The 25,088-nt window shown below is 42.0% G+C and overlaps 1 protein-coding gene and 1 non-coding gene across 2 annotated transcripts in view; both read left to right on the top strand.

Annotated features, from left to right (window-relative positions):
- Window positions 1-23,486, top strand: part of Prkar2a (protein kinase cAMP-dependent type II regulatory subunit alpha) — a 67,381-nt gene extending 43,895 nt beyond the window's left edge. The window contains exons 6-11 of the mRNA XM_057767866.1: window positions 462-615; window positions 8,471-8,572; window positions 8,716-8,790; window positions 13,865-13,930; window positions 19,204-19,345; window positions 20,088-23,486. Coding sequence (XP_057623849.1) covers window positions 462-615; window positions 8,471-8,572; window positions 8,716-8,790; window positions 13,865-13,930; window positions 19,204-19,345; window positions 20,088-20,221 — 673 coding nt within the window. The 3' untranslated portion in view covers window positions 20,222-23,486. The remainder of the gene's footprint in view (window positions 1-461; window positions 616-8,470; window positions 8,573-8,715; window positions 8,791-13,864; window positions 13,931-19,203; window positions 19,346-20,087) is intronic.
- Window positions 18,462-18,568, top strand: LOC130874056 (U6 spliceosomal RNA). Its single transcript, XR_009057099.1, has one exon. It is a non-coding gene; the product is annotated as a U6 spliceosomal RNA (small nuclear RNA).
- Window positions 23,487-25,088: the final 1,602 nt, after the last annotated feature.

Raw genomic sequence — 25,088 nt, forward strand, 5'->3', positions numbered from 1 at the left:
AAAGCTCTGGCCAGTGTAATAGGCAAAAGTAAAGTAAGTACGTATAGAGGAAAAGAAGTGAAATTCTCTGCAGGAAAAATCCACAGGAGTGCTACAAAACCATTACTGAACTGAGTTAATTTATCACGGTTATAAAATACAAAGTCTAATGCAGGGGCTGGAGACATGGCTCAACAGTTAATAGTACTGACTGCTCCTCCAGCATTGGGTATTGAACCGTGTAGCTGAGGATGATCTTAAATTTCTGATCATCCTGCTTCTAACTCCTGAGTGCTGTAATTATAGACATGCAGCTATGCCTGGTTTATCTAGATCTAGGATCAAATTCAGGGTCTCCTGCGTGCTAGGCAAAATCTCTATCAAGTAAGCTATGTCCCAGCTCTGCTCCCCTATGTTTTATATGTAACAGTCAGTTCTTAAACTTATCAGAAGTAATTAATTATTTTTTGTCATTCTTCTAGGGGAACCTATGACATTTTAGTAACAAAAGATAATCAAACACGTTCTGTTGGTCAGTATGACAACCGTGGCAGTTTTGGAGAACTAGCTCTGATGTACAACACCCCGAGAGCTGCTACCATTGTCGCCACCTCAGAAGGCTCCCTTTGGGGATTGGTGAGTGAGAGAAATGCATGGTGTAGTGTTGCCTGTCTTTCATAGCTAGTTATCTGAAAAGTATGCTCTAAAAGGTCTCATGTACATGTATCTTTCCATTTTCCTCAGTGACTTAACAGCAAATCCTTTAAGTTACAGAAATGTGAGTGGTCTGTAACCTAGTAGTGACAGGGCTCTTGCTACATTTTTCCTTGTTTTTATAGGCAATTAGACATAGATAACTCTATGTATTTAAGTAGTTCAAGAGGGCTACAGAAGAGAGTCTCTATCACTAATGTACCTGTGCACACAAAAGAGGAGGAGCAGCAGTAGTGTAGGGATGGTGGTATCAATAGCAGTCACTTTGTGTTCTCTCATTTCCTCTGTGCCTATGTCCAGTGCTTTCTTCTTCACGAATGCTAATGACCATAGGGAAATGGATTTTTGCATTAAGCAAAACACTACTGTGGTTCTTGTATCATATTATCTACTGTCTTCCTCATTTCATTTCTTTCTGTATTAAGTTACATGTCCATAATTTGTAACTCTTCCTTCAAAAATATCTTAATACAAATTCCATATTTCACTTTTGTTGGTTTTTTTTTGTTTTGTTTTTGTTTTTCAAGACAGTTTTTCTCTCTTTAGCCCTGATTATCCTGGAACTCACTCTCTAGAGCAGACTGGTCTCAAACTCAGAGGTCTGCCTGCCTCTGCTTCCTGAGTGTTGGGATTAAAAGTGTGTATCTGGCCTCCATATTTCACATTTCACTTTTAAAATAAGGGTATCTGTAATAGTTTCTACTTGCCTTATAAGAATTAATTTATGTCATATAATTATCATAGAATTAACCAAAATTTTTAAAATTTGATAAAAACATATATATATATATAGTTTTAAAAAATAAGTCAATCCTGCCAGGCAGTTAGTGCATGCCTTTAATCCCAGCAGAGGCCCAGGGATCTTCAAGGTCAGCTTAGTTTGCTAGTGAATTCCAGGCCATTAAGGCTTCAAAGTGAGACTCTGTCTCAAAACAAACAAAAAGAATGATCCCAAACAGCAAAAACATAAAGAAATTGATTCCCCAATACACACCATAAAGATCTAAAAAATAAAGACAGAACTATCTTTAATGCAGAAAAGTGATGCATTGTTAATGGAGAACCTAAAGTGCTGAAGAAAAAAAAATCCTGTCAGCCAGTATTGTATACTTCCTGAAAAGGTCCTTCAAGAATTCAGATATTCTCATAAGATGGAGACTGACCCTAAAGAAATGGCCAGCCGGGCGGTGGTGGCGCACGCCTTTAATCCCAGCACTTGGGAGGCAGAGGCAGGCGAATCTCTGTGAGTTCGAGACCAGCCTGGTCTACAAGAGCTAGTTCCAGGACAGGCTCCAAAACTACAGAGAAACCCTGTCTCGAAAAACCAAAAAAAAAAAAAAAAAAAAGAAATGGCCAAAACTGATTCAGAAAGGAAGCAATAAAAGGAAATTTAGAGATTCTTAAACCCGAAAGAACATAGAGTAAGTGTAGTAAACATAGTGACCTGCCTTACTTCAGATTTGTAAATTGTGTAAGATAGTTTAAGCAAAAGTTTGTAGAGGTGGTTGTTGTACAAGAAGTATTTGAGACAATTATATTTTATAAAGGAAGAAAGGCCAGATCAAAGTAAAACTTTGATACTGGTTGTAATTTATTTAAAAACCACTGCAAAGGGAAATCACACCATGCAACAGGGCTCACACAGAAGGTTTTTTGGAAGAGGAGAGAGAAGGAACAAAGGGGGCAGAGTGACTGAAGAGAAAGTGGGAAGTGGGGAGAGAGAAAGACAAGAGGTGGGCAAGGCCCACCTTTTAAAAGGGGATGTAACGAATATGCACAGGAGGTGCTCTTAGTGGCTGCAGCTGAGGACACATCTGTTGGACCCCAGAGTCCAAACACCGAGGAGGAGTCACCCCCAGAGATCACCTCTCACACCACAGCTGATGTAAAAGCATGAGGATTTTATTAATTCTGTCATGACAGGGTCTTTCAGCATTAGAGGCCAGAAAGACCCCGAATAGCTGGTACAGGCTACTTTTAAAGGAAAAGGCTACAGAAGCAAAGGGGCGTGTCTGGGGTTTGTCCTTTGACTATTATGATTGGTTTATTCAAAAGGGCTACTATTAGTAATTGGCTGGAGAGCAGTTGCCAGATCAGATGAGGTAAGAGGTCACTTTGACCCTGTTTCCCAGGGACTGTGTCAAAACATACATGTGTGGGTAATTGTTCAGGAACTGAGTCAACATCACAAAGACTCTGGGAAATGGAAAGTTCCTAACATTTCAGTAACTGTTAGGTCCTTGGTTCCCAGGGGGGAAGGGGTGAGCATTACTGCTGAGACAGAGCTCAGAATTTGTCAGAAATGGCTTCAGAATTGTCTTAAAGTTCTACAGCATCCTGTCAGAACCCCAAAGGCAGGCAGTGCAGGTGCCTGAATACTAACATTTCTCCATTTTGTTTATCATAAAAAGGTGAGGAGTTAGAAGGGGGTAGCAGGTGAGGAGGAATGAGGACACTGTATTCTCCTGACTGCTTCCTGCTGACCTGGGGGGAGGGGGACGTCGATCATCTTTGGGGGACCTGAGAAAGGTGGAGTACTGGCCACATACTGGAGTATCTATCTGGCTGTTTCACTTCACTGTCCAGGCTCTGTGGAACCATCCAGTGCCACTTGGACCTGGCAAAATGCTGTTTGTCGTGAATCCAAGTCAACTCCATGGAGCACACAAGAACTTTGAGTTTACAAAAGAGATAAGTTTTAGACACATTAGAAAGCAACCAAAGACAATTTTAAATCCTTATCTTGTGGCTGTGATGCTGTAGTGGTAGAATATAGTGTTTAGTGCTCTACCAGAGCTAAAGTAATACCTATCAAACTAGGAAAGTATTGCCAATACACTGGTGTGAATTACATATGTATAATGTAAGCCTAGAGCAACAACCTCTGCTAAGATCTGTAGTTGAATGGATGGGTTATGTTCCTTAGTCCCAGCTACTCAGGAAGCTAAAGCATGAGAATTACTGAAGCCCAGGATTTCAGTTTCAAACTAGGTGACATAATGAGACTCCCTCTCAAAAAAAGAAAAAAAATCTGTAGTGATGTACTCAAATCTCAAATTTTATAAATCAGAGCCAGGCGGTGGTAGTGCACACCTTTAATCCCAGCACTTGAGAGGCAGTGGTGGGTGAATCTCTGTGAGTTTGAGGCCAGCCTGGACTACAAGAACTAGTTCCTGGACAGGCTCCAAAGCAACACAGAGAAACCCTTTCTTGAAAAAACATAAACAAAACAAAAAAAAACAAAAATAATAATAGTAAACACAACCTTTGATTATTTTTAAAGATCAAGAATGGGCTGAAGAAATGACTTGTTGATTAAGAGCCTTGGCTGCTCTTCAAAAGGACCCAGATTTAATTCCTAGTATTTTTATTTATAGAAAATAAAATAAAAAGAACAAAAAGTTAGCAAATAAGCCAATTTAAAAAAGGCTATCAACTGGATTTAAGAAATGATACAGCTAGGCGTGGTAGCACACACCTTTAATCCCAGCATTTGGGAGGCGGAGGCAGGTGGATCTCTGAGTTCCAGGACTGTTGTAGGAGGTTGCTTGTTCGTTTCCCAGCTACCCAGACTCCCAAAATAATCACACAGAAACTATATTATTTGCAATACTGTTTGACCAATAGTTTAAGCATATTACTAGCTAGCTCTTACATTTAGAATTAACCCATCTCCATTATTTTATATTTTACTATGATGCTCGTGGCCTACCGGCAAGGTTCCCACTGACAACTCACTACTTTCCCCTCTGGTGGCCTTCCTCTTCCTAGCATCAGTTTAGTTTTCTCCACCTACCTCTATTCTGCCCTGCATAGGCCTAAGACAGTTTCTTTATTAACCAATGGTTTTCACAGCATACAGAGAAGAGGCCCACATCACAGGACAGCCAGGGCTACACAAAGAAACGCTGTTGCACACATCTAATTGGTCTTAATAATAAGAACCCAGTGTCAGATTAGGGGGTGAAAGCTGGAAGATCAGAGAAGCATTGCCGCCGGTCACTAATTCTTACCTCTATGAAATCCTCGGACCGAATGGGGTATCCTGTCTCTACAAGTCCTCAGACTGAATCCTGAGCTCCTGTCTCCTCACACCTAACATTCCTCTCTTTGCCCAGCGATATAATTTCCCATCTTCACCTCCCTAGTGCTGAGATTAAAGATGTGAGCCACCACCACTTGGCTCTGTTTCTCTTTTACACTGATTCAATCTGGTATAGCCAGGGTGGCCTTGAATTCACAGAGATCCATCTGCCTCTGTCTTCCGAGTGCCGGAATTAGAGGTGTGTGCCACCACTGCCTGGCCTCTATGGTTAACCACACTCTGATCTTCAGGCAAGCTTTATTTGTTAAGGCACAAACAAAATAGCACATTTCCTCCTTTTTGTCTAAAATTAATAATGATAACTAATGTAAGAAAAACTATATACAATAAGTATAATATAATATATACAAGCAATAAGTATATCAACAATGTCTAGTCCATTTGCATTTGACAAACTCAGAGAAAATACTCCATTATCTGTCCTGTCTTGGTGTTTCCAAAGTCTTGTACCTAATTCACTTACTCACTTTTTTACTTTTTTTTTTCAAGGTAGGGTTTTTCTGTGTAGCTCTGGCTGTCTTGGAATTCACTCTGTAGACCAGGCTGGCCTCAAATTTACAGAGATCTGCCTGCCTCTGCCTCCCAAGTGCTGGGATTAAAGGCGTGTGCCACTACTGCCTGCCACCTAATTCACTTTCTGTCCTAACTTGTGTTACCAAAACTATCTTTTATATCTCTCAACCTTGTATACTTTAAGCCTCTTTTATGAATTTCTTTTCTGAATCTGGTAACAAGGAAAAATATAACTATAAAGTCTTTAACTCCCTCAGAGACCTGAGAAGGAAAATATTACCTGAGTAAGCAGGAAGTGCAAGCAAGAAACTTTCAAAAAATGTGAGAAATGACAGAAACAGCTGGCTGCCTAGACAGTCACCCAGAGTTCCTCTGTAATGTTGGGGCATTCTTCTTCGATCTTCAGACCTAGCATATCTGACAGACTTTTCTAAGAAGCAGGATTTTTTTGAAGGACTGACTCACCTTGTCTTGGCAGGCTTTGACAATCACTCTCTTTTGTGCCCTGCTTGTCCAATTTGGACAGCACAGTGTCAGCAGTCAAGGCAAGAGCACTTTCTTGCCCAGTGGCTTAGTTTTGCCACAAAGAAACTAAACACCATGTGGAGTTTCTTCAGTGCCATTATCTTCTTCAAGTAAATTAGTGCTGCCAGGAGCAGATGTCTCATTATCATAAAAAAAGAACCTATGGTAATAAAACATCTTAATGCCATATTCTGCAGATATCTGGTTTTTGAAGACCACCTGTCTACTTAAAATGTTTGATCTTGAAAACATACCTAACATGACTGCAAGTTTGATTGTAACAGGTGATTAACTACTGACCTGCATTTCCTTATTATCCTAAATAGTTGGTAATAATTACTTTCAAGGGCTGAAAATTTTCTTAGGGGTTTTTATGTTGTTCATAACCACAAGAACAGGCCTTGCACAGCCTAAAATGAGAGCTCTGGGAAGTATAAAAGCATACCGAGGATCGAGGATCAGATTGGGCTGGGATGTAGCCCAGTTAGTGGAATAAAGGAAGCCTTGGGTTCAGTCCCTAGCACTGCATAATACCAGGCATGGTGCATCTGGGGAGAGGGGCTCAGTGGTTAAGCACCCACGTTCAATTCCCAGTACCCACATGACAGCTCACAACTGTCTGTAACTCCAACTCCAAGAGTTTTGACACCTTCACATAAATAGACATGCAGGCAAAACACCAATGCACATAAAATAAGAAATAATTATTTTTTAAAAATCAAACCAACAAACAAAATAATAGGCAATTGTAGCGTGTTCTCATGGTTACATGGAGTTCAAGAGCAGCCTGGCTTACAAATAAACAAATTAATTTTAGTGGTACTGAAACCTCAAGACAAATCACTGAAGAAAATCTGTATTCTTATTACCTAGAAATATTGTTTTCTTTTATATTTGTAATTATTTGGTCACATTATATATTATAACATGTTTTTAACAACATCCAAACATATAGAAGGGAACTTCATAGTTATCATTTTTCTCAGCCCTTTTTTTTTTTTTTTCTTTGAGATAGGATTTCATCATGTGCTCTTGGCTGATCTCAAACTCATAGAGGTCTGTCTGCTTCTGACTTTCAAGTGCTGGGATTAAAGGCATGTACCACCATACCTGGCAGCAGTTTCTCAGTCTTAATTACCCTCTTTCTACAATATTCTTGGCCTAGATTAGACCAGAAAATATATAGAAATTGAATTCTAGTGTAATGGCATAATAATCCAAAGTGTGAAAGTAACCTTTTACATGAGAAATTCCTTACCTTAGAATTCAGAAATGAGTGGCAGATGATGCAACCCATGAAAGCAGTAAGACTGAATACTCCTGTCAAGCAAGCAGATAGTGAAGAAAATGGAGACCAACTTAACTAAATGCCAGCAGGAGAGCTGTAAAATAGTATACTGTAGTTTAGAGCAGTGAAGGATACGGAGCTCACCATCACCCCCTACTGGGAGTGCAAGTGACTTCTCTGGTTAGGTAAATGAGTCTCAGCTCACAGAGGTCTAAGGGAGTGTGCCACTACCATCTAGCTTCATCATTTTTTCACTTACCCAGTTTCTATCTTGAATACTTTTCATTAATTTAACTCTTATCCCTCCCTCATGTCCCCAGCAAGTTTATTTTTTACCTACAATATTATCTTCTATTGCTTTTTCCTGCTGTAATTGCTCTTTTCCCACCTAGAAATTCTTGGAAATTCCTGCTTGGAAAGACTTAAAATTTAGTCAGGCAGTAGTGGCGCACACCTTTATTCCCAGCACTCAGGAGGCGAGGCAGGCAGATCTCTGAGTTTGAGGACAGCCCGATCTACAGAATGAGTTCCCGAATAGTCAGGGATACACACTGTCTCGGGGAAAAAAGGCTTAAAATATTTTTTGGACAGCACTAGAGACTGATCAGAGAACATCCTGAATTCTAGACAAGTGTGCTATCACTGAGCCACATTTCAAGACCATTTTGTTGTGAGACAGAACTAAGTTAATCAAATGGACCTAGTGCTTTTGAATCTTCTGTCTTGCCTTTCTGAGTGGCTGAGATCATAGACTTGTACTGCCATGCCCAGGAATCGATCCTGGAAATGACTGTAGCTTTGCCTTCTGTACTTTGACTTAGTACATTTCAGTTCATATATCAATTGCAAAAATTCTTATATGTTTTATGCTTTGTTTTTGTTTGAAATAGGGTCTCACTATCATCCAGGCTGGCCCATGTACTCTAGAGTGGTCTTGAGTTTATGGTTTTCCTGCCTCAACCTCCTAAGTATTGATTATAGCATGGCCCTGTATATTTTGTGTTGTTTCCTCATTACAGTTGCAAACCCCTGGAGGGCAAGAACAGCCTGATTGTTTGCCCTTACTTCTGCCTTTTCTGAAGGTGTCTGAGCACCAGGTATTTAGTGGGAGTTTTGTTCATGTTCTATTATGGCCCATAGATGGCACTCATTGAACACGGCAAACTACCATTTAGGAGGTTTCTGTCCTAGCACGGGTTAGAGTTTCTCTCTTCCAGCATCATTAAATTCTGTTGGTACACTGACTTCATAGGGCTTTGGTGGCCACAGTGGTTCAGTTATCTAAACCATAGATATCTTCTTACATGGGCATGTACTAGAATTTTCCTATTTTTTTTTCCTTGCAGGACCGGGTGACTTTTAGAAGAATCATAGTGAAAAACAATGCAAAAAAGAGGAAGATGTTTGAATCATTTATTGACTCTGTGCCACTCTTTAAATCACTAGAGGTAAAGTTTGAATAAGAGTCTGTTTATATGGTTTAGGAAGAGCTGTTAAAACTGTTCCTAGGTTTTCAAGTAATACTGTTTTAACCTAGTTCTGTAGCAATGACATTCAATCGGGGTTTTTCCCTAAACTATATGTTTTGTAGATGTCAGAACGAATGAAGATTGTGGATGTAATCGGAGAAAAGATCTATAAGGATGGAGAGCGAATAATCACTCAGGTGAGTTGGGGTCTGGACTCCCAAAGGGAACAGTGTATCACAGAGTATAGTAGTGCACACCTGCAATGCCAGCACTTAAGAGGCCAGGGCAGGAGGTTCACAAGTTCAGGCCAGCCTGGGCCACAATATATTATTCTGACTCCAATAGGGGTGATGGTATACCTTTAATCCCAGCACTCAGGAAAGACAGACAGGCAGAGCTCTGTGAGTTTGAGGCCAGTCTGGTCTATATAGAAAGTTCCAAAGTTCCAGGTTAAAAAGGGAAAGAAAGAAAAAGGAAGAAAACAAACCAAAATTTAATGTCCTCCACTGTTGGAAGCTGTGTCGCCCCTCCTACAAAGACCTCTAAAGTTCCTTTTTTTTTTCAAAAAAAAAAATATTTATTTATTTATTTATTATGGATACAATATTGTGTCTGTGTGTATGTCTGCAGGCCAGAAGAGGGCACCAGATTCATTACAGATGGTTGTGAGCCACCATGTGGTTGCCGGGAATTGAACTGAGGACCTCTGGAAGAGCAGGCAATGCTCTTAACCACTGAGCCATCTCTCCAGCCCCCTCTAAAGTTCTTTGTGTCTGTCTCCTGCTGCCTCTTTTCCTTTGAAGGACTAAATTCACTGCTAAGCAAATCTTCTGCCACTGCACCCTCAGCCCTTTTTATGTTTGTGTTTCGAGACAGAGTATTATCACGTTGTCCTAACCTCGGAAGCCTCCTGAGTCACTGATTGCAGTCACATGCCACCAGGCTCAGATCTCCATTCATTTTGGGGTTGTCTTCTATTGGATGTTATTTGCTATTGACCCTAAGTAAGCTTTATTATCTCTATTAGAATCCAGAGAAAACTGGAGGCTTATGCTCTCTGTTGTCTCTGCTGGCACAAAAGCAACCTGTTGATGATATGACACCAGAATCCTTAGCATTCAGTGATAATCAGATCTATGAGATGTCTTGATATCCTTTGTATCTTTTTCATAAGTTGTTTTTGGATAATGCAAGATAATATACAGTGAACTGAACCATTATAATTTAAAGACTGCAAAGTGGGGGTAGTAGTGTATGCCTAGAATCCGAACACTTGGGAAGTGGAGGCAGGTGGGTTAGGAGTTCAGGGCCGCTCTCAGCTATATAGCAATCTCTTTTTTTGTTTTTGTTTTTGTTTTTTGAGATAGGGTTTCCCTGTATAACTAACATCCCTGGCTGTCCTGGAACTTGTTGTGTAGACAAGGCTGACCTTGAACTCCCAGACACCTGCCTACCTCTGCCTCCCAAGTGCTGGGATTAAAGGTGTATACCACCACTTTACCAAAATGTCTTTATATTATGTGATAATTTTCTCTATCTCCCGTGTTTGTATTTTAATTACATATAAATAGTTTAGGGCCTTTTCCAGATGCAAACTTCCCTGCCAGTGCCTCTGACAAGAACACTGGGAAGGCATCTGGTTGAGTTGAGTTGGGCACTTTGTTTGCCTTTGAACACAGCTGGGTGGAGGAGGATGGTTTCAGATCACTGTGACTCCAGGTCTATAGAACTGGCCCCACCAGAACTTTGAGAAGTGGTCAGACTGAAGATGAAAGAGGAGGAGAAAGCCCCACTAGAGGAGACAGCACTGACAAAAGTCTGATGTTTGTTTTAGGTTACATCTCTGAATGGCTTTGCTTTCCAGGTTCCCTTATATAATTTAAGGTTAGGATAAATGAGACCGAAATAATAAGCACTGTGATAATACATATGAGAAAAGGGAGAGCCGGGTGGTGGTGGCGCACGCCTTTCATCCCAGCACTCGGGAGGCAGAGGCAGGCGGATCTCTGGGAGTTCGAGGTCAGCCTGGTCTACAAGAGCTAGTTCCAGGACAGGCACCAAAGCTACAGAGAAACCCTGTGTCAAAAAAAAAAAAGAAAAAAGAAAAAAAGAAAAGGGAGGGTATAGAAAAGGAAGGAATTAAACCATGTCATTTCATAAAGAAGTTTCATTTGAGCCGGGCCTGAAGAATAAGTGCAACTTCATTTTTTTTCTTTTGTTTGTTTGGGTTTTTGTTTTGTTTTGTTTTTTCGAGACAGGGTTTCTCTGTGGCTTTGGAGCCTGTCTTGTAGACCAGGCTGGCCTCAAACTCACAGAGATCCGCCTGCCTCTGCCTCCCGAGTGCTAGGATTAAAGGCGTGCGCCGCCACCGCCTAGCCTGCAACTTCGTTTTTACAAGTTTATTTAAAACTCAATTTTTGCTTTGAATATACAAAATGCAAACTACATGAAATGTTCGTTTATTTTGTTTGTAAAGTAAAACTTTGCTTACATTTATATTACATACTTATTAAGGCAAGGAACTATATATATTAAAAAAGCATTTGTTGTGCTTGAAGCATAGCATAAACTTTTCTCCACATTATCGCACATCTGCACCACAGTATATGACATGCTGTCTGCATAAAAATACTCGCCAGAGCCAGGCGGCAGTGCACACCTTTAATCCCAGAGCCAGAGGCAGGTGGGTGTCTGAATTCGAGGCCAGCCTGGTCTACAAAGTGAGTTCCAGGACAGCCAGGGCTGCACAGAGGAAACCCTGCCTCAAAAAGAAAAAAAAAAAAAAAAAAAACAAGAAAAAATGCTAGCCAGTGAGAGTGGGTATGGTGGCCCATCCCTAAGAGCTTATCTCTCTCATCTCATATTATTGGTCATATAGTATCTGAAATTCCCGTAGAATTGACAAAATTCTGTCAGTTCTCTTGCTTATCTCTGATCAGATTGCTGACAGAAACAACTTTCTGAAGAGAGGGAAGGAAAGTTGATTCTAGCTCGCGGTTTCAGGAGATCTCAGTTCATCACAGTGGAAGGAACTAGTCGGTGTGTGGTAGCTGGTCCCTCACAGTAATGACAGTAATCAAGGAACAAATGGGGAGAAGGGCTAGGCTGTAGCTCTCACAGGCCCACTCCTAGTGATGAGGGTAAGCCCCACATTCCAAAGGATGGGTAACTTCCCAAAAAAGTGTCACCAGTTGGGAGCCAAGTGTTCAAACATGTGAGCCTTCGGGAGACATTTACATCCAAACCATAATTTTTGACAAGGGCCTTTCTCTGTAACCTAAGTTGTCCTCAAACTCAGAACAATTCTTCTGCCTCAGCTGTCTGAGTGCTGTGATTATAGGCATGAGCCATCATGCCCAGCCTGGGACTAGATTAACTCAGGCAAGTCATCCTCAACTGTGTGGTCCCAGTTGAGGTTTGAAGTCTTGTCTAATCCACACCAAGCTGAGTGTGTGGCAGTGCACCGGGGAGAAAGAGGAAGGAGAGTTGAAAGTTTGAGACTAGCTAATGATCTGTATAACCAGACTGGTCTCCAAACAACCAACCTACGTAGCACATGATTGCTACTGGGTCATCTGTGATTTGTTCCAGACCTTAATTGTGAGGAAGGAGAAAGTGAAAGAAGCCTGAAGCTCTTCTCCCTTATCTGCTTGCCCGAGTCTTGCTTCTTCCAGCTTTCGCTCAGATTCCACCATTCATGCTGAAGCTGTGTTGTATGCAGTAGCCGGTCCCTCTACCAGCATTTGAGAGCCTGTGGTCCTGCTATGTTTTTTTCCTGTAGCACGGCCATCCTCCAACACAGCTGTATAATTTGCTGGTTATCATATTTCTTGGTTTGTTTGTTTTAGCCATGCTCCTGGAACAATGTCTGCACAGAGTGAGAACATAGTACATTATTTGTTGAATTACCTGGCTTATTTAGCCAGGTAGGTTAATAGTAAGCCAAGCAAAGGGAAAGCCTAAAGCTTACAAAGATGGTGTCAAAGCACCTACTGAATCAAGGCAAAGCTGTCCACATAGATCCATGCTATTCTCTGTGTTTATGGGGGAAGAGGATGGACAACTTCAAGTCTCATTCCTAATGCACAATCTACTTTAAAGAAAAAAATAACAACAACAAATAGCACCAAGGTCTCCCTGAATGTGGTGACACATGTCTTTAATCCCAACACTCAGAAGGCAGAGGCAGGCAGATCTCTGAATTCGAGGCCAGCTTGGACTCTACAAAGCAAGTTTCAGGACATCCAGGGCTACACAGGGAAAGCTGTCTCAAAAACAAAACAAAACAAGGCCTCTGACTGGCCTGTAACTTGCTGAATAGGCTGGCTGGCTTGCTGGCTGGCTGGCTGGCTGGCTGGCTGGCTGGCTGGCTGGCTGGCTGGCTGGCTGGCTGGCAAGCCAGCCCCAGGGATCTGCCTGTGTCTGCTTCACCAGCACTGGCTTTCGTGTGTGCACCACCACTTCTGGCTCCTCCTACCTCCGACATAGGTTCTGAGGATTGAACTCAGGTCCTTGTGCCTGACTTGTAATGCTCAATGCTTGAGCTTCCTCCTCAGTCTCTTCTTGAGGATTGTATGTATTGATCAAGATTATTCCTAGACCGCTGTTTTAGTCTATGCTCTATTGTTGTGAAGAGACAGCATGACCATGGCAACTCTTATAAAGGAAAACATTTAATTGGGGTGGCTCGCTTATGATTCAGAGGTTCAATCAATTATCTTCAAGGCAGGGAGCATGGTGATATACAGGCAGACATGGTGCTGGTGAAGTAGCTGAGAGTCCTACATCTTGTAGGCAACAAGAAGTGGTCTATAACACTGAGCAAAGCTTAAGCAAAAGAGACCTCAAAGCTGGCCTCTACAGTGACACACTCCTTCACCAATAGTGTCAGTAGTCCCAATAGTGTCACTCCCTATGAGCTTATGAGGGCCAGTTACATTCAGACTACCACAACCTCACACTCCAGGAGTTACTTGATACATTTGCAGTATTGTTTACTGGTCCCTGAAAAGGGTTTCAGCACAGCAACATAGCCAGTCAGAACAGCAATGATGTGTAGTTGGTAACCTGGTCACATTCCTGGAGGTAAATATAAAGACTAAGAGGTGGGACATGTGTCAGTCATAATTGGGTTAATCAGGATCCTCTAATTTACTATGAGTTTATTAGCCATCGATCTGCTTGTTGAGTTGGAGATAAAAACCTGAGGTCAGACAGTGCTCACAGTCATCACTGCTGTTTATGACTCTGACCTAAGTTCCTCTTTTTCAGGGTGAGAAGGCTGACAGCTTTTATATTATAGAGTCCGGGGAAGTGAGCATCTTGATTAAAAGCAAGGTGAGTTTGGGTGGTGCTATGCCAGGTGTCCCCACAGTAAGTGTTCATTTTATACAATATGGCCTGGGCCTTAGAGTCTAAAGCCATCATTGTGCTACCTGGGGTGACTACCAGGAATAAATAAGAAAAATAGAAAAACCCTAATGAGTATAGGAACATTATATAACAGGTATATAGGAGGTGGGATGTGAAGAAAGCATCCTTGTTTTTAGGATGTTGCTAGAGGAAGTCTTCATCATATTCCTATTATGGTACTTGAGGATAGAAAGATGTTGATAATTGATGACCTATATGTGGGAAATTTTTTTTTTAATTTATTTATTATAGAATATTCTGTCTGTGTGTATGCCTGAAGGCCAGAAGAGGGCGCCAGACCTCTTTACAGATGGTTGTGAGCCACCATGTGGTTGCTGGGAATTGAACTCAGGACCTTTGGAAGAGTGGGCAATGCTCTTAACCACTGAGCCATCTCTCCAGCCCATGTGGGAAAATCTTAATCATCTTCTTCTTCTTCTCCTCCTCCTTCTCCTCCTCCTTCTTCTCCTTCTTTTTTTTTTTTTTTTTTTTTTTTTTTTTTTTTTTTTTTTTTTTTTTTTGAGATCATTTTATGTAGTCCAGGCTGGCTGGCTTCAAATTTGACTATGTATATAACTGAGGGTGACTTTGAACTTGTGAAAACTTGACTCTACCTCCGTTATGATTATAGACATAAATAGGCATAAGCCTATGATTGTAGGCATGTGCCACCATGCTCAATTGTATCTGATGTTGAGGATAAAACCAAAGACTCCATGAATTGTAGGCAAGCATTCCAGCAGCTGAGCTACATCCCCAACCTGGGAGGAAAAATTCTTAACATTCAATCTATCATACTCAAACATTCATTTTTTTTAAGAATATAAAGTTGAAAATATTGTTGAAATAGTAAGTTACATGTATATTTAGTGTGTATATATGTATATAGTATATATATTTAGTACTTATGTATGTATACACTAAATCTAGTATGAAATCTATTAAAAATATATTAAGTAAAGGTTTAAACTATTGTTAGGGAAGATATGGAGATAGGAAGATCATAAATTCGAGAATAGTCTAGACTGTAAGTAAAATCCTACGTCAAGACAGCAAAAAGAACTGAAGGCAGAACTCTTATTACTGCCCAGCTTGAAATTGTGCAATGTACAAAATTTCCAATTAAAAACATATGAAAAACAAACCACTTACATTTATTACTGTCTAAATGGTAGCTTGATTCTTAATTTAAAATAGAGGTGTCAGAAGCTGGAGAGATGGCTCAGAGGTTAAGAACACTGACTGCTCTTCCAGAGGTCCTGAGTTCACTTCGCAGCAACCACATGGTGGCTCACAACCATCTGTAATGAGATCTGGTGCCCTCTTCTGGTGTTCAGGCATGCATGTAGACAAAACACTATATATATAATAAATCTTAAAATTAGAGCTGTCAGGATGTTGAGATGACTTAGTATTCTGAGTTTGATCCACTTTTTTGTTGGAAAGAGAGTACCAACTCTGATCCTCACTTGTGCACTATGGAACATGTACACATGCAATAATAATACTGCAACACAGTAAGGTTTTTAAATAGAGCTGTTGTTTCACATAAAACAGTAGTTTGAGGCCGGGCGGTGGTGGCACACGCCTTTAATCCCAGCACTCGGGAGGCAGAGGCAGGCGGATCTCTGTGAGTTCGAGACCAGCCTGGTCTACAAGAGCTAGTTCCAGGACAGACTCCAAAACCACAGAGAAACCCTGTCTCGAAAAACCAAAAAATAAAAAACAAAAAAAAAAAACCAGTAGTTTGAAGTGTTTGGGTTCTTTGAGTTGCAGCTTTTAAACTGCTATTTGTACATATTTGTACATTTCTCAAATGTTCACTGGCGCTGTCTGTCATCATAGTATAGTGTTTGATGAGTAGTACCAGGGGAGTCAGAGAGTTTATCAGAAATGCAAAGTCTTGGGCTCTGCCTTAGACCTGCGTTGTAAGGGAGCTTTTGTGTGTGATGGTGCAGTAAGTGCTGTTCAGGAGAATGGACTGAGGAGGCACAAATATGTCTACAGTACCAAAGGATGCTTCAAAAGTTAGAAACAGAAGCTGGGTGTGGAGCATTCCTTTAATCCCAGTGCTTATGAGGTGGGAGCAGGACAATCAGAGGTTCAGGGTCTTCCTCAACTACATAAAGAGTTTGAAGCCAGCTTTGGCTACATGACAGAGACTCTGTCTCAAAAAGAAAGAAAAGCTGGGTGGTACTGGTGCACACCTTTAATCCCAGCACTCAGGAGGCAGAGGCAGGTGGATCTCTGTGAGTTTGAGGCCAGCCTGGTCTACAAGAGCTAGTTCCAGGATTGCTAGGGCTGTTACACAGAGAAACCCTGTCTTGAAAGAAAAAAAAGTAAAAGATTGCATTGGTTCACCTGGAGCAACAGAGCTGATAGGTCAAGGCAGGTGTGGAGGGTGAGAAGGCTAAACTTAGAGTGCCAGTTTTTAATTTCCATTTGCAGATAATAAAGAAGATAGGCCTAGAGAGATGGGCTCTGCAGTTAAGCTTGCTACTTTTGCACAGGATCTGAGTTTGATTCCCAGCACCACATAGGATGGCTCACAACAACTCCAGGGAATCTGACCACTTTCTGAACTCTCTTGGCACCTACATTCGTTTGTACAAGCCCACGTACACATAATTAAAGATACAGTCTTTTAAAAAACAATAATACTGGGCTGGAGAGATGGCTCAGTGGTTAAGAGCATTGCCTGCTCTTCCAAAGGTCCTAAGTTCAATGTAACCTGAAACAACAGTTCCAGGGGATCTGACACTCCCATCTGGACTATAGGCACCTGCACAAGCACACATAGAGGCCAGCAGGTTCACACAGAAAATTAGGAAGTAAACACACAACACGACACACACCAGTTAAGGGGCCAGAGAGGTGGCCCAGCAGTTAAAGAGCATATACTGCTTTTCCCAAGAACCCAAGTTTAGCTCCCAGAACCCACATTGGGATGGCTCATAACTTCTGTAACTCCAGCTCCAAGATATCTGGCACCCTCACTGGATCTCATGGACACCTGAACCTACATGGCATAAACACACACATGCATACATATACACACACATGAAAATAAAATGCTTTCAAAAACTGGGGGGGGAAATCTTTGTTTGGTTTTTCAGGATAGGGTTTCTCTGTGTAACAGTCTTGGCTATCCTGAAACTCTGGGCACCAATTGCTGTAAGGAGAGGGCCCCTTGTTTGTCTCCCCCCCGCCTCCAGCTTCACCCGAAATAACCACACAGAAACTGTATTAATTAATACACTGCTTGGCCATTAGCTCTAACTTCTTATTGGCTAACTCTTACATATTAGTTTAACCCAGCTCCATTAATCTGTGTATCACCACGTGGCAGTGGCTTACTGGAGATTCTAACCGGTGTCCATCTCAGGCAGAGGATCCATGGCTTCTCTGATTCTGCCCTTCTTCCTCCCAGCATTCAGTTGTTTTCTCTGCCTACCTAAGTTTTGCCCTATCAACTAGGCCAAGGCAGTTTCTTTATTCATTAACCAATGAAAGCAACACACAAACAGAAGGACCTCCTACACCATTACCCCTTTTCTATTTAAACAAAAAGGAAGGCTTTAACTTTTAACATAGTAAAATTGCTCTGTAGACCAGGCTGGCCTTGAACTCATTGAGATTCACGTGTCTCTGTCTCTTGAGTGCTGGGGGGAAGATATCTTTAAAAAAATAACAAAGGGAGCTGGAGAGATGGCTCTGCTGCTCTTCTAGAGGTCCTGAGTTCAGTTCCCAGCACCCACATGGTGACTCACAACCATCTGTAAATAGGATCTGATGCACTCTTCTGGCCTGCAGGTGTGCATGCAGAGCCCTTATATATAAAATATAAATAAATAAATAAAAATTTTAAAAACTAAGAAAAAAAAGGATTAGTCAGTCATGTTAGCAGACACATGTAATCCTAGCACTCAGGAGGCAGAGGCAGGCTCAGCCTGGTCTACAGAATAGTTCTGGGCTAGTCAGAAGCTACGAAATGAGACTCTTATCACAAAAACAAAAGTAGGGGCACTATCTTTCTCCCTAAAACATTAGTGGTTCTTAGAGAATGAGACTGATTCTCATAATTTGTTGTTACTGACTTACTTAGCAGATGGATTGTAAGAAATAAAAAACCCAGGGTAGTAAGTAAATGCAATATAGCACATACGTTTAAAGAACATAGTTCTTAAGAATGGAGGTGCAAAACCGGCGTAAGTGCAAATAGTGCTTTAAAAGAAATGGGGCTGGAGAGATGGCTCAGTGGTTAAGAGTACTGACTGCTCTTCCAAAGGTCCCGAGTTCAATTCCCAGCAACCACATGGTGGCTCACAACCATCCATAATGAAATCTGGTGCCCTCTTCTGGCCTGTATACATGCAGGCAGAACACTGTATATATAATTAATAAATCTAAAAGAAAGAAAGAAAAAGAAATATTTTTTTAAAAAAAGAAACACCACGTGCTTGCTTCGGCAGCACATACACTAAAACTGGAACAATACAGAGAGTATTAGCATGGGCCCTGCAAGAGGATGGCTCGCAAATTCGTGAAGTGTTCCATATTTTTCTAGATAAAGTAGGGAGGAGGGCCTTGGTCCTTCCTCAAAGGAATGTGCTTTACCCTCTTTGAGGAGTGGATGGGGATGTGGGGGAGGGTGAAGGGGATGGGAGGACGGGAAGGAATGGGAACTAGGATTGGTATGTTAAATGAAAAAAAAGACAGTATTTTTAAAGATAAAATTAAAAAAACACATTAATATGTAAAGGTACAATACCAAAAAGAAAAAAGAAAAGAAATATCACTGTAATGAACAATACAAGACAGTCGCTAACTAACTCAGTCTTGTGCTCTGGCTCGTCACCTAATAGAAGAGTTCATTCTTGGGAAGAATCACCTGGGCTTCAGTCACATCTCCCAGAAGAATTTGTCATCTCCACAGAAAATGCTAGACTTGAGCGGCTCCTGTTTAACCATTATCGAAAGTGTATTAGGGCTTAGGTGGAGTGCCAAGGAAGACAAGTCTTTAGTTGTGTCAGACTGCGGAGATTTGTCTGTTGAGTTTACAGGATACAGTTCAGAGTTTCTACAGAGAGAATTTCTCAGTAATTTTGTTGAACTTTGAGAAAGGAATTTGAGTGTGTGCGGCTGGACACAGCTGTGATCCTAGAATCAGCCTGGATCCTATTCTTTACCTGTTGTAGACTAAATCGAACAAGAATGGTGGGAACCAGGAAGTTGAGATTGCCCACTGCCATAAGGGGCAGTACTTTGGAGAGCTCGCACTGGTCACCAATAAACCCAGAGCTGCTTCTGCCTATGCGGTTGGAGATGTCAAATGCTTAGGTAAGAAAATTTCTTTCTGAGACCTCACAAGCCCCTCCCCAACCTTAGACGGGTAATAGTTTCTTATAGGATAGCCACTGATAAGTCACCCACAACGTAATGCTAATTAAACTTTGCCTTCTTCCTACCCCCAACAAAAGACATGAAATTAGAAGAGCAAGAGGAAAGATGGGTGGGAATAGGAGGAATGGGCGGGAGTGGGGCAAGAGATGGGATGGGTGACTATGATCAAAATTATATGCATGTATGAAGTGCCATAATAAAAACCATTATGTGTGATTCATGTGCTAATAAAAACTTTAAAATGAAAAGAAAATTCTTTGTGCATTACTAACTTTTTCTAATATACAGGGTCTTTTAGGTTTTTTCCTATTAGCAAGCCTTGACTTACTCTGCTGACTCATTTAGATCTAGGTCTGGGTAGTTGGTTTAAATGAATTCTTAGAGCAAAGGTTTTTTTGGTGGGGGAGGTGTTGGACATTGAACTTAGAACATTGTGCATTCTCAGCACATGCTGTGCCGTAAGTTTTACCCCAGCACCCTAGCAATCAGTTCTGAACAATGAGCAGTCCTGAGGAAGACAGGCATACAGGTCTGTGGAGGAACAGGACAGGCGGGTGCTGCTGTGTTCCTACAGAAACATTCCCCGTACCCTAACATTTACTCTCCTGTAACATGAGTAAGTAGTAATGCAAGCAAATCATTCTCTCCCACTCCTCCTCTTTTTTTTTAAACAATGCAGTTATGGATGTTCAAGCATTTGAGAGGCTTCTGGGACCGTGCATGGACATCATGAAGAGGAACATCTCACACTATGAGGAGCAGCTGGTGAGGATGTTTGGCTCCAATTTAGATCTGATGGATCCTGGGCAGTAGATGCGGTGAATGTCAGAGCCTTCTCAGTGTGACACCAAAACCTTCAGTCAGCCACAGAACACACAGAAAAAACAGACGCGACAGAACCGTTCCTGCTGCTGTCACCGCCGCTGCCGCCGTTGCTGTGGTTAAAGGCATTTAGAAATCTTGAAAGTCAGCACTGAAAGATGGACAGAGGCTCCACCCACACCTCCACTTTGCTTCTGAAAGCCCATCATTAGACCACTTATGTAACGATTCCTTCAACCCAGTTTTCACATCTTTGGTTCAGAATGGCATGTCTCTCCAGCAATTTAAGTGCCTGATACAAAGTCCAAAGTGTAAACATCCTCCTTTCCTCCTTGCTGCTAATGTTTGCTTCTGAAAGGTCTGCAGAAACCTGTTGAATAACTGTAGACACCGCCATAGTCCTTCTCAAGGGAGGGATTGGTACAGCCTTCTATCTCCTCATTTGTCTGAGAAAGTCCACAGTGTGTTCACAATTGCTGCTTTTGCTTTCCCCGTGGAAAATGGTGGCAGTTATAATGGAGCCTTGTGCCCCAGTGGCCCTGTACTCTCTGCCAGCAGCTGCACACTATAGAGCTGTGTCCAAGACCATAGTGATGCCCAGAAAAAGGCCTGTTGAAGGCCCAGCAGGTCCACGCAGAGCAGACTGATGGCTTAGATTCACATTAGCAGGAAACGGGCTCAGCACTGTTTCCAGTCATAAAGAGCCAGGAAAGGTTAGCTGGGTTAGGGATTTGCTGTTTATTTTTAGTAAGTTTTGTTTTGTCTTTTTCTAACCTCTGTGCAATTTGCATTAACAAATTGTCCATTTCTGTGGGGCAAATGGGAGTTGGTTAGCTCAGCTGCTTAGAGCGTGGTGCTCCTACAAGGACAGGGTCTGGAGGTGTCATCAGGTTACCTGACCTGAGTGTTCCCTGAGCAACCCTTGCCATGTCTTGATGGCATTGCTGCACTGACAGCAGGTTGTGCTGCACAGAGAACCTTTTCCAGCTCCTTCCAGCATTGCTGCATAGCTTGGCTAGTGATCATCAACTTTTAAACTCTTAAGAAAGAAGCTAACTTTTTTTTAAGAAAATTATTTCTCTATTTAGGGGATTCACCTTGGACATATTCCTATACATGGAGTTTGTCAACTAACTGACTCAGACATTTGTCCTAAATCTCTCTTTTCAAAACTTGGTCTCGGGACAGGGGTGGGCATGGCTCAGTGGCAGAACACTTATGTAGCATGTGCAAGGCCCTGGGTTTGCTCTCCAACACCATAACAACCACAGGAAGAAAGGGTACCATTTATAAACATTGACTTACTGTGAAGGCCTTTCTGTCTCTCTCAGCTTCTGCCGTGGTCACTGGAGCCAAGAAATGTCCAGAATAGATGAGTCACCACCATTTTGGTAATTACTCACATTTTCTGTGTCCCATGGAGTAAAGCAGGCTCTGCAGACTGCCCTAAGAGCTGCTGCAGCTCTGGGAATTGTTCGGTTGTAACTGCTACTCCAAAGCAGGCAGCTAGCACTGGAAAACTCTTGTGGTGATCCCAAATTTTCCTAAGGTCCTTTTCTACGGTATTGCTTTCTTAAATAAATCAGTCCTTGTACTTTGACTGAATAATACCTGATTCTTGCCAAGGTAAGAGGTGCACTGGGCTCCAGGAGCAGCCCAAAAGCCCAGCCCCCAGACCTTAGAAGGACTCTGAAACCCCACCTCAGCCTCCATGCCAGCGTGGGTTAGGGCTGGCTGTGAATCCCATGCCGAAGTTATTCCTACAGGCTGCCCTCACATCCCTGTCTAATCTTCAGAGTCCCCCTTGTCACCCTCCTGCTCCCTTACAGATTAGACGCCATCAGGTGTAAGTTCTGCTGTAATTACTGATGGAACCCTCTCTGCAGTGTGACCCCTGTGTTGGGGGCCTGGGAGAGATTCCTCTAGTCAAGGAACTAGTGGGAGCCACGAGAGACGTAGCTGCTACCACAGTGCCAGGACCGACAGTGTTCCAGTTCTCTGCCGCTCAGAGACTCAAGGTCGCAGTGTTCTCATGCCAGCAACCCCTACTGCCAACAGTTGAACCCCATAGGGCGGGGTGTCCCCTCTGTTAGTGCCCACTTCTGAGGATTAGAGCTCCCCCCTCTTCTCTGGCTTTGCTGTTGACTTAGGCTGATAGAGAATAGTCCTCAGAGCCTTGAGGTCCAACTGCAGGATTTTCTTCTTTCTGTCCCCAGCTCTGCCCACTCACTCTACTCTTGATTAAATTCTTTGCAGGACGGACTTTTGTGTTCTTGTTCTCTGACTTCATCGTTTTCATAAGGAATTCTGTGTCCCTGATACAGTCTCAGAAATCAGCACTGAGCAGTGTAGTGAGCAAATTCAGCAGCAAAGTGGCAAAAAGAAAAGAGTTCTCCAGCTGGAGAGGTTGTCCAGATTCTCTGCTCGTGATGGTGGAGCCGTTAGGTGCTGCTGGCACCCTGGTGCCTGGGCACACAGCGTTTTGTGGCATGTCACAGCCTTTGTTTTTAAAAGATGAAAGCATTTTGCACGGAGAAAGAAAAGGACCCATGAATGTCATCTTTTATCTTTCTTGGTCAGTTGATACTGAAATTTTTGTTTTTGATACACATTTGTAAGCCAATCTCGCCAAGTTCTGAGTTTTGATTTTCACTACGATTACCTCTTATTCCTCCTGTCTTGACTGCTGACGTTCCTCCGTGATTCTAATGTCTATTTTATGGGAAGCAGCCTTCCCAGAGGTTTCCTATTACACACTGCAGGGCTATCTTTATACTTAAAAAAAAGAATGAAAACTGTCGCTCACCTCATGGGGGATTTGCAGAAAACCATTTAGCCCACCTTGAGCAAAGGTTAGATTCCTTGGGTTTTGTTGTTGTTTTGTTTTTAATTCATTGTAATAAAAAAATCCAACTAAGCATTATTGTGCTACCTCAGAGGTAAATACATTCTAAGGTCATCTTTTGGTCCTGAGTTCTATACATGGTGTTTAAAATGTCTTTCGATTGGAATTATTTTTTAAATTGTTGGGGTGAATCTTATTTCAACCTGTTTACACTTGTGTTTTAATCTCAAAATAATATATATGATTGGAAAGCAAACAATTTTTGATCTATGGTGTTGAATATAAAATTAAGTTACTGAGAATTAATCATTGTTTGCTATAAACAAGGTTGAGGGTTTTTTTGTTTTGTTTTTAAAGGAAACTCTAGGGCTCGGCTTCACTCTTGATTAATAAAGGCTGACAAATCATGTAGTCTTGTGTTATATATTTGTCTTCTCTTTTAAGGGTCCCAAGCCATCTCAGCATTTATCTCGCAGATACATTGCTGGGATGGATTAGGGAGAAGACCTGGATTTGCAGTACTTAGGTTCTACCCAGAAACAGTCGCTATGGAAGGGGGTGGGTAAGGAGAGAAGGATTCTGAAGTGTATTCTGAAGGCTTGGTCATGTGATTATTGAGGCAAATCTGCAGACCTGCAGGCTGAGTCAGCAATCCGGAGTCCCAGGGGAGTATGAGGCTTAGCTCTGGTCTGAAGTCAAGCCTGAGAATGAGGACAGCCTCGCTATGGCTCCCTGCTAAAAGTCAGCAGGCTCAAGCTGTGAGAAGCTGACGTCTCAGTGGGAGGCTGACAGGACGAAAGGCAGGTGCCCTGTAAAGGCCCGAAGGAAAGTTGTGTCCTGATGCAAAGCCAGAGCTTGTCCTGTTGGGAAAATGCTCTACCACTGAGCTGCTTCCCTTGCCCAGCTCCTTTTTACTCAGGCCTTCTAAGTGAACTGGTCAGAAAGGGCCTAACCACATTAGGTTAGCCAAGTAAAATGTCAATCTCATGTAAAATACTCATGAGAACACCCGTAATAATAGTTGACCGACTATCCCATAACCCAGTCAAATAGACACAGTAAACCATCACAGCATGGTATATTGCTGTAGACAAGAGCAAGGGGACCCGTTGTACCCTTGCCAGAAAGAGAGCAGTGATAATAGAAATCCTTTCCTGTCTGTCAGGATCTCACTTCTTTATATTACTATAGCTAGACTAGTAAGGGTGACAGCCTACTGTATTTCCAGGGTCTTTCCCAGAGAACAAAGGAAGCTAACGATATCTTCATTGGACAGAGATGCCTGACCAAAAGGCCGAGTGATTGGGCACCTATCACTCGAATGACCTATGTAGGTCCCGAGAAACCGATGCTGACCCTCTACAAGCCAAAATGTCATGTTTCAAGGCTTTAAAGGGTAAACGGTAAGGCAGGTGGTGGTGGCACACACCTTTAATCCCAGCACTTGGGAGGCAGAGATAGGTAGATCTTTGTGAGTTTGAGGCCAGCCTGGTCTACAAGAGCTAGTTCCTGGACAGCCAGGGCTGTTACACAGAGAAACTCTTGTCTCAAAAAACCAATAAGAAAAAAAAAAAAAAAAAAAGTTAAATGGTAGCGCATTGCCCCTAATCCCAATGTTTGGGAGGCAGAGGCAGGTGTAGTTTGAGGCCAGCCTGGTCTATAGAGCTAGTTCCAGAATAGCCAGGGCTACACAAAAAAAACTGTCTTAAAACTTTTTTTTAAATTTTGGGTGGTCACAAAGGTAGGGGGCAGACCTGGGAGGACAGGGAGGTGTGATCGAAGTTCATGATATGAAATTCCCAAAAACAAAAATCTTATGAAAAATAAATGTTTTATCATTGTGGTTTGGTGGTGATGTCGGTGTATCATCAATCTCAGCCCTGAAGGGGACAGGTCATGTGAAGACAGATTTCTGTGTTAGGATGTTGAACCAAGAGGCTAAAAATTTATCCCATCAAATTTCACCATCTTCTCAGTAATCATTAATGAGTTACTTAGTTTTATAGTTATAGC

Source organism: Chionomys nivalis, chromosome 4 (genome assembly GCF_950005125.1).
Source record: "Chionomys nivalis chromosome 4, mChiNiv1.1, whole genome shotgun sequence".
In the NCBI taxonomy this organism is placed as follows: Eukaryota; Metazoa; Chordata; class Mammalia; order Rodentia; family Cricetidae; genus Chionomys; species Chionomys nivalis.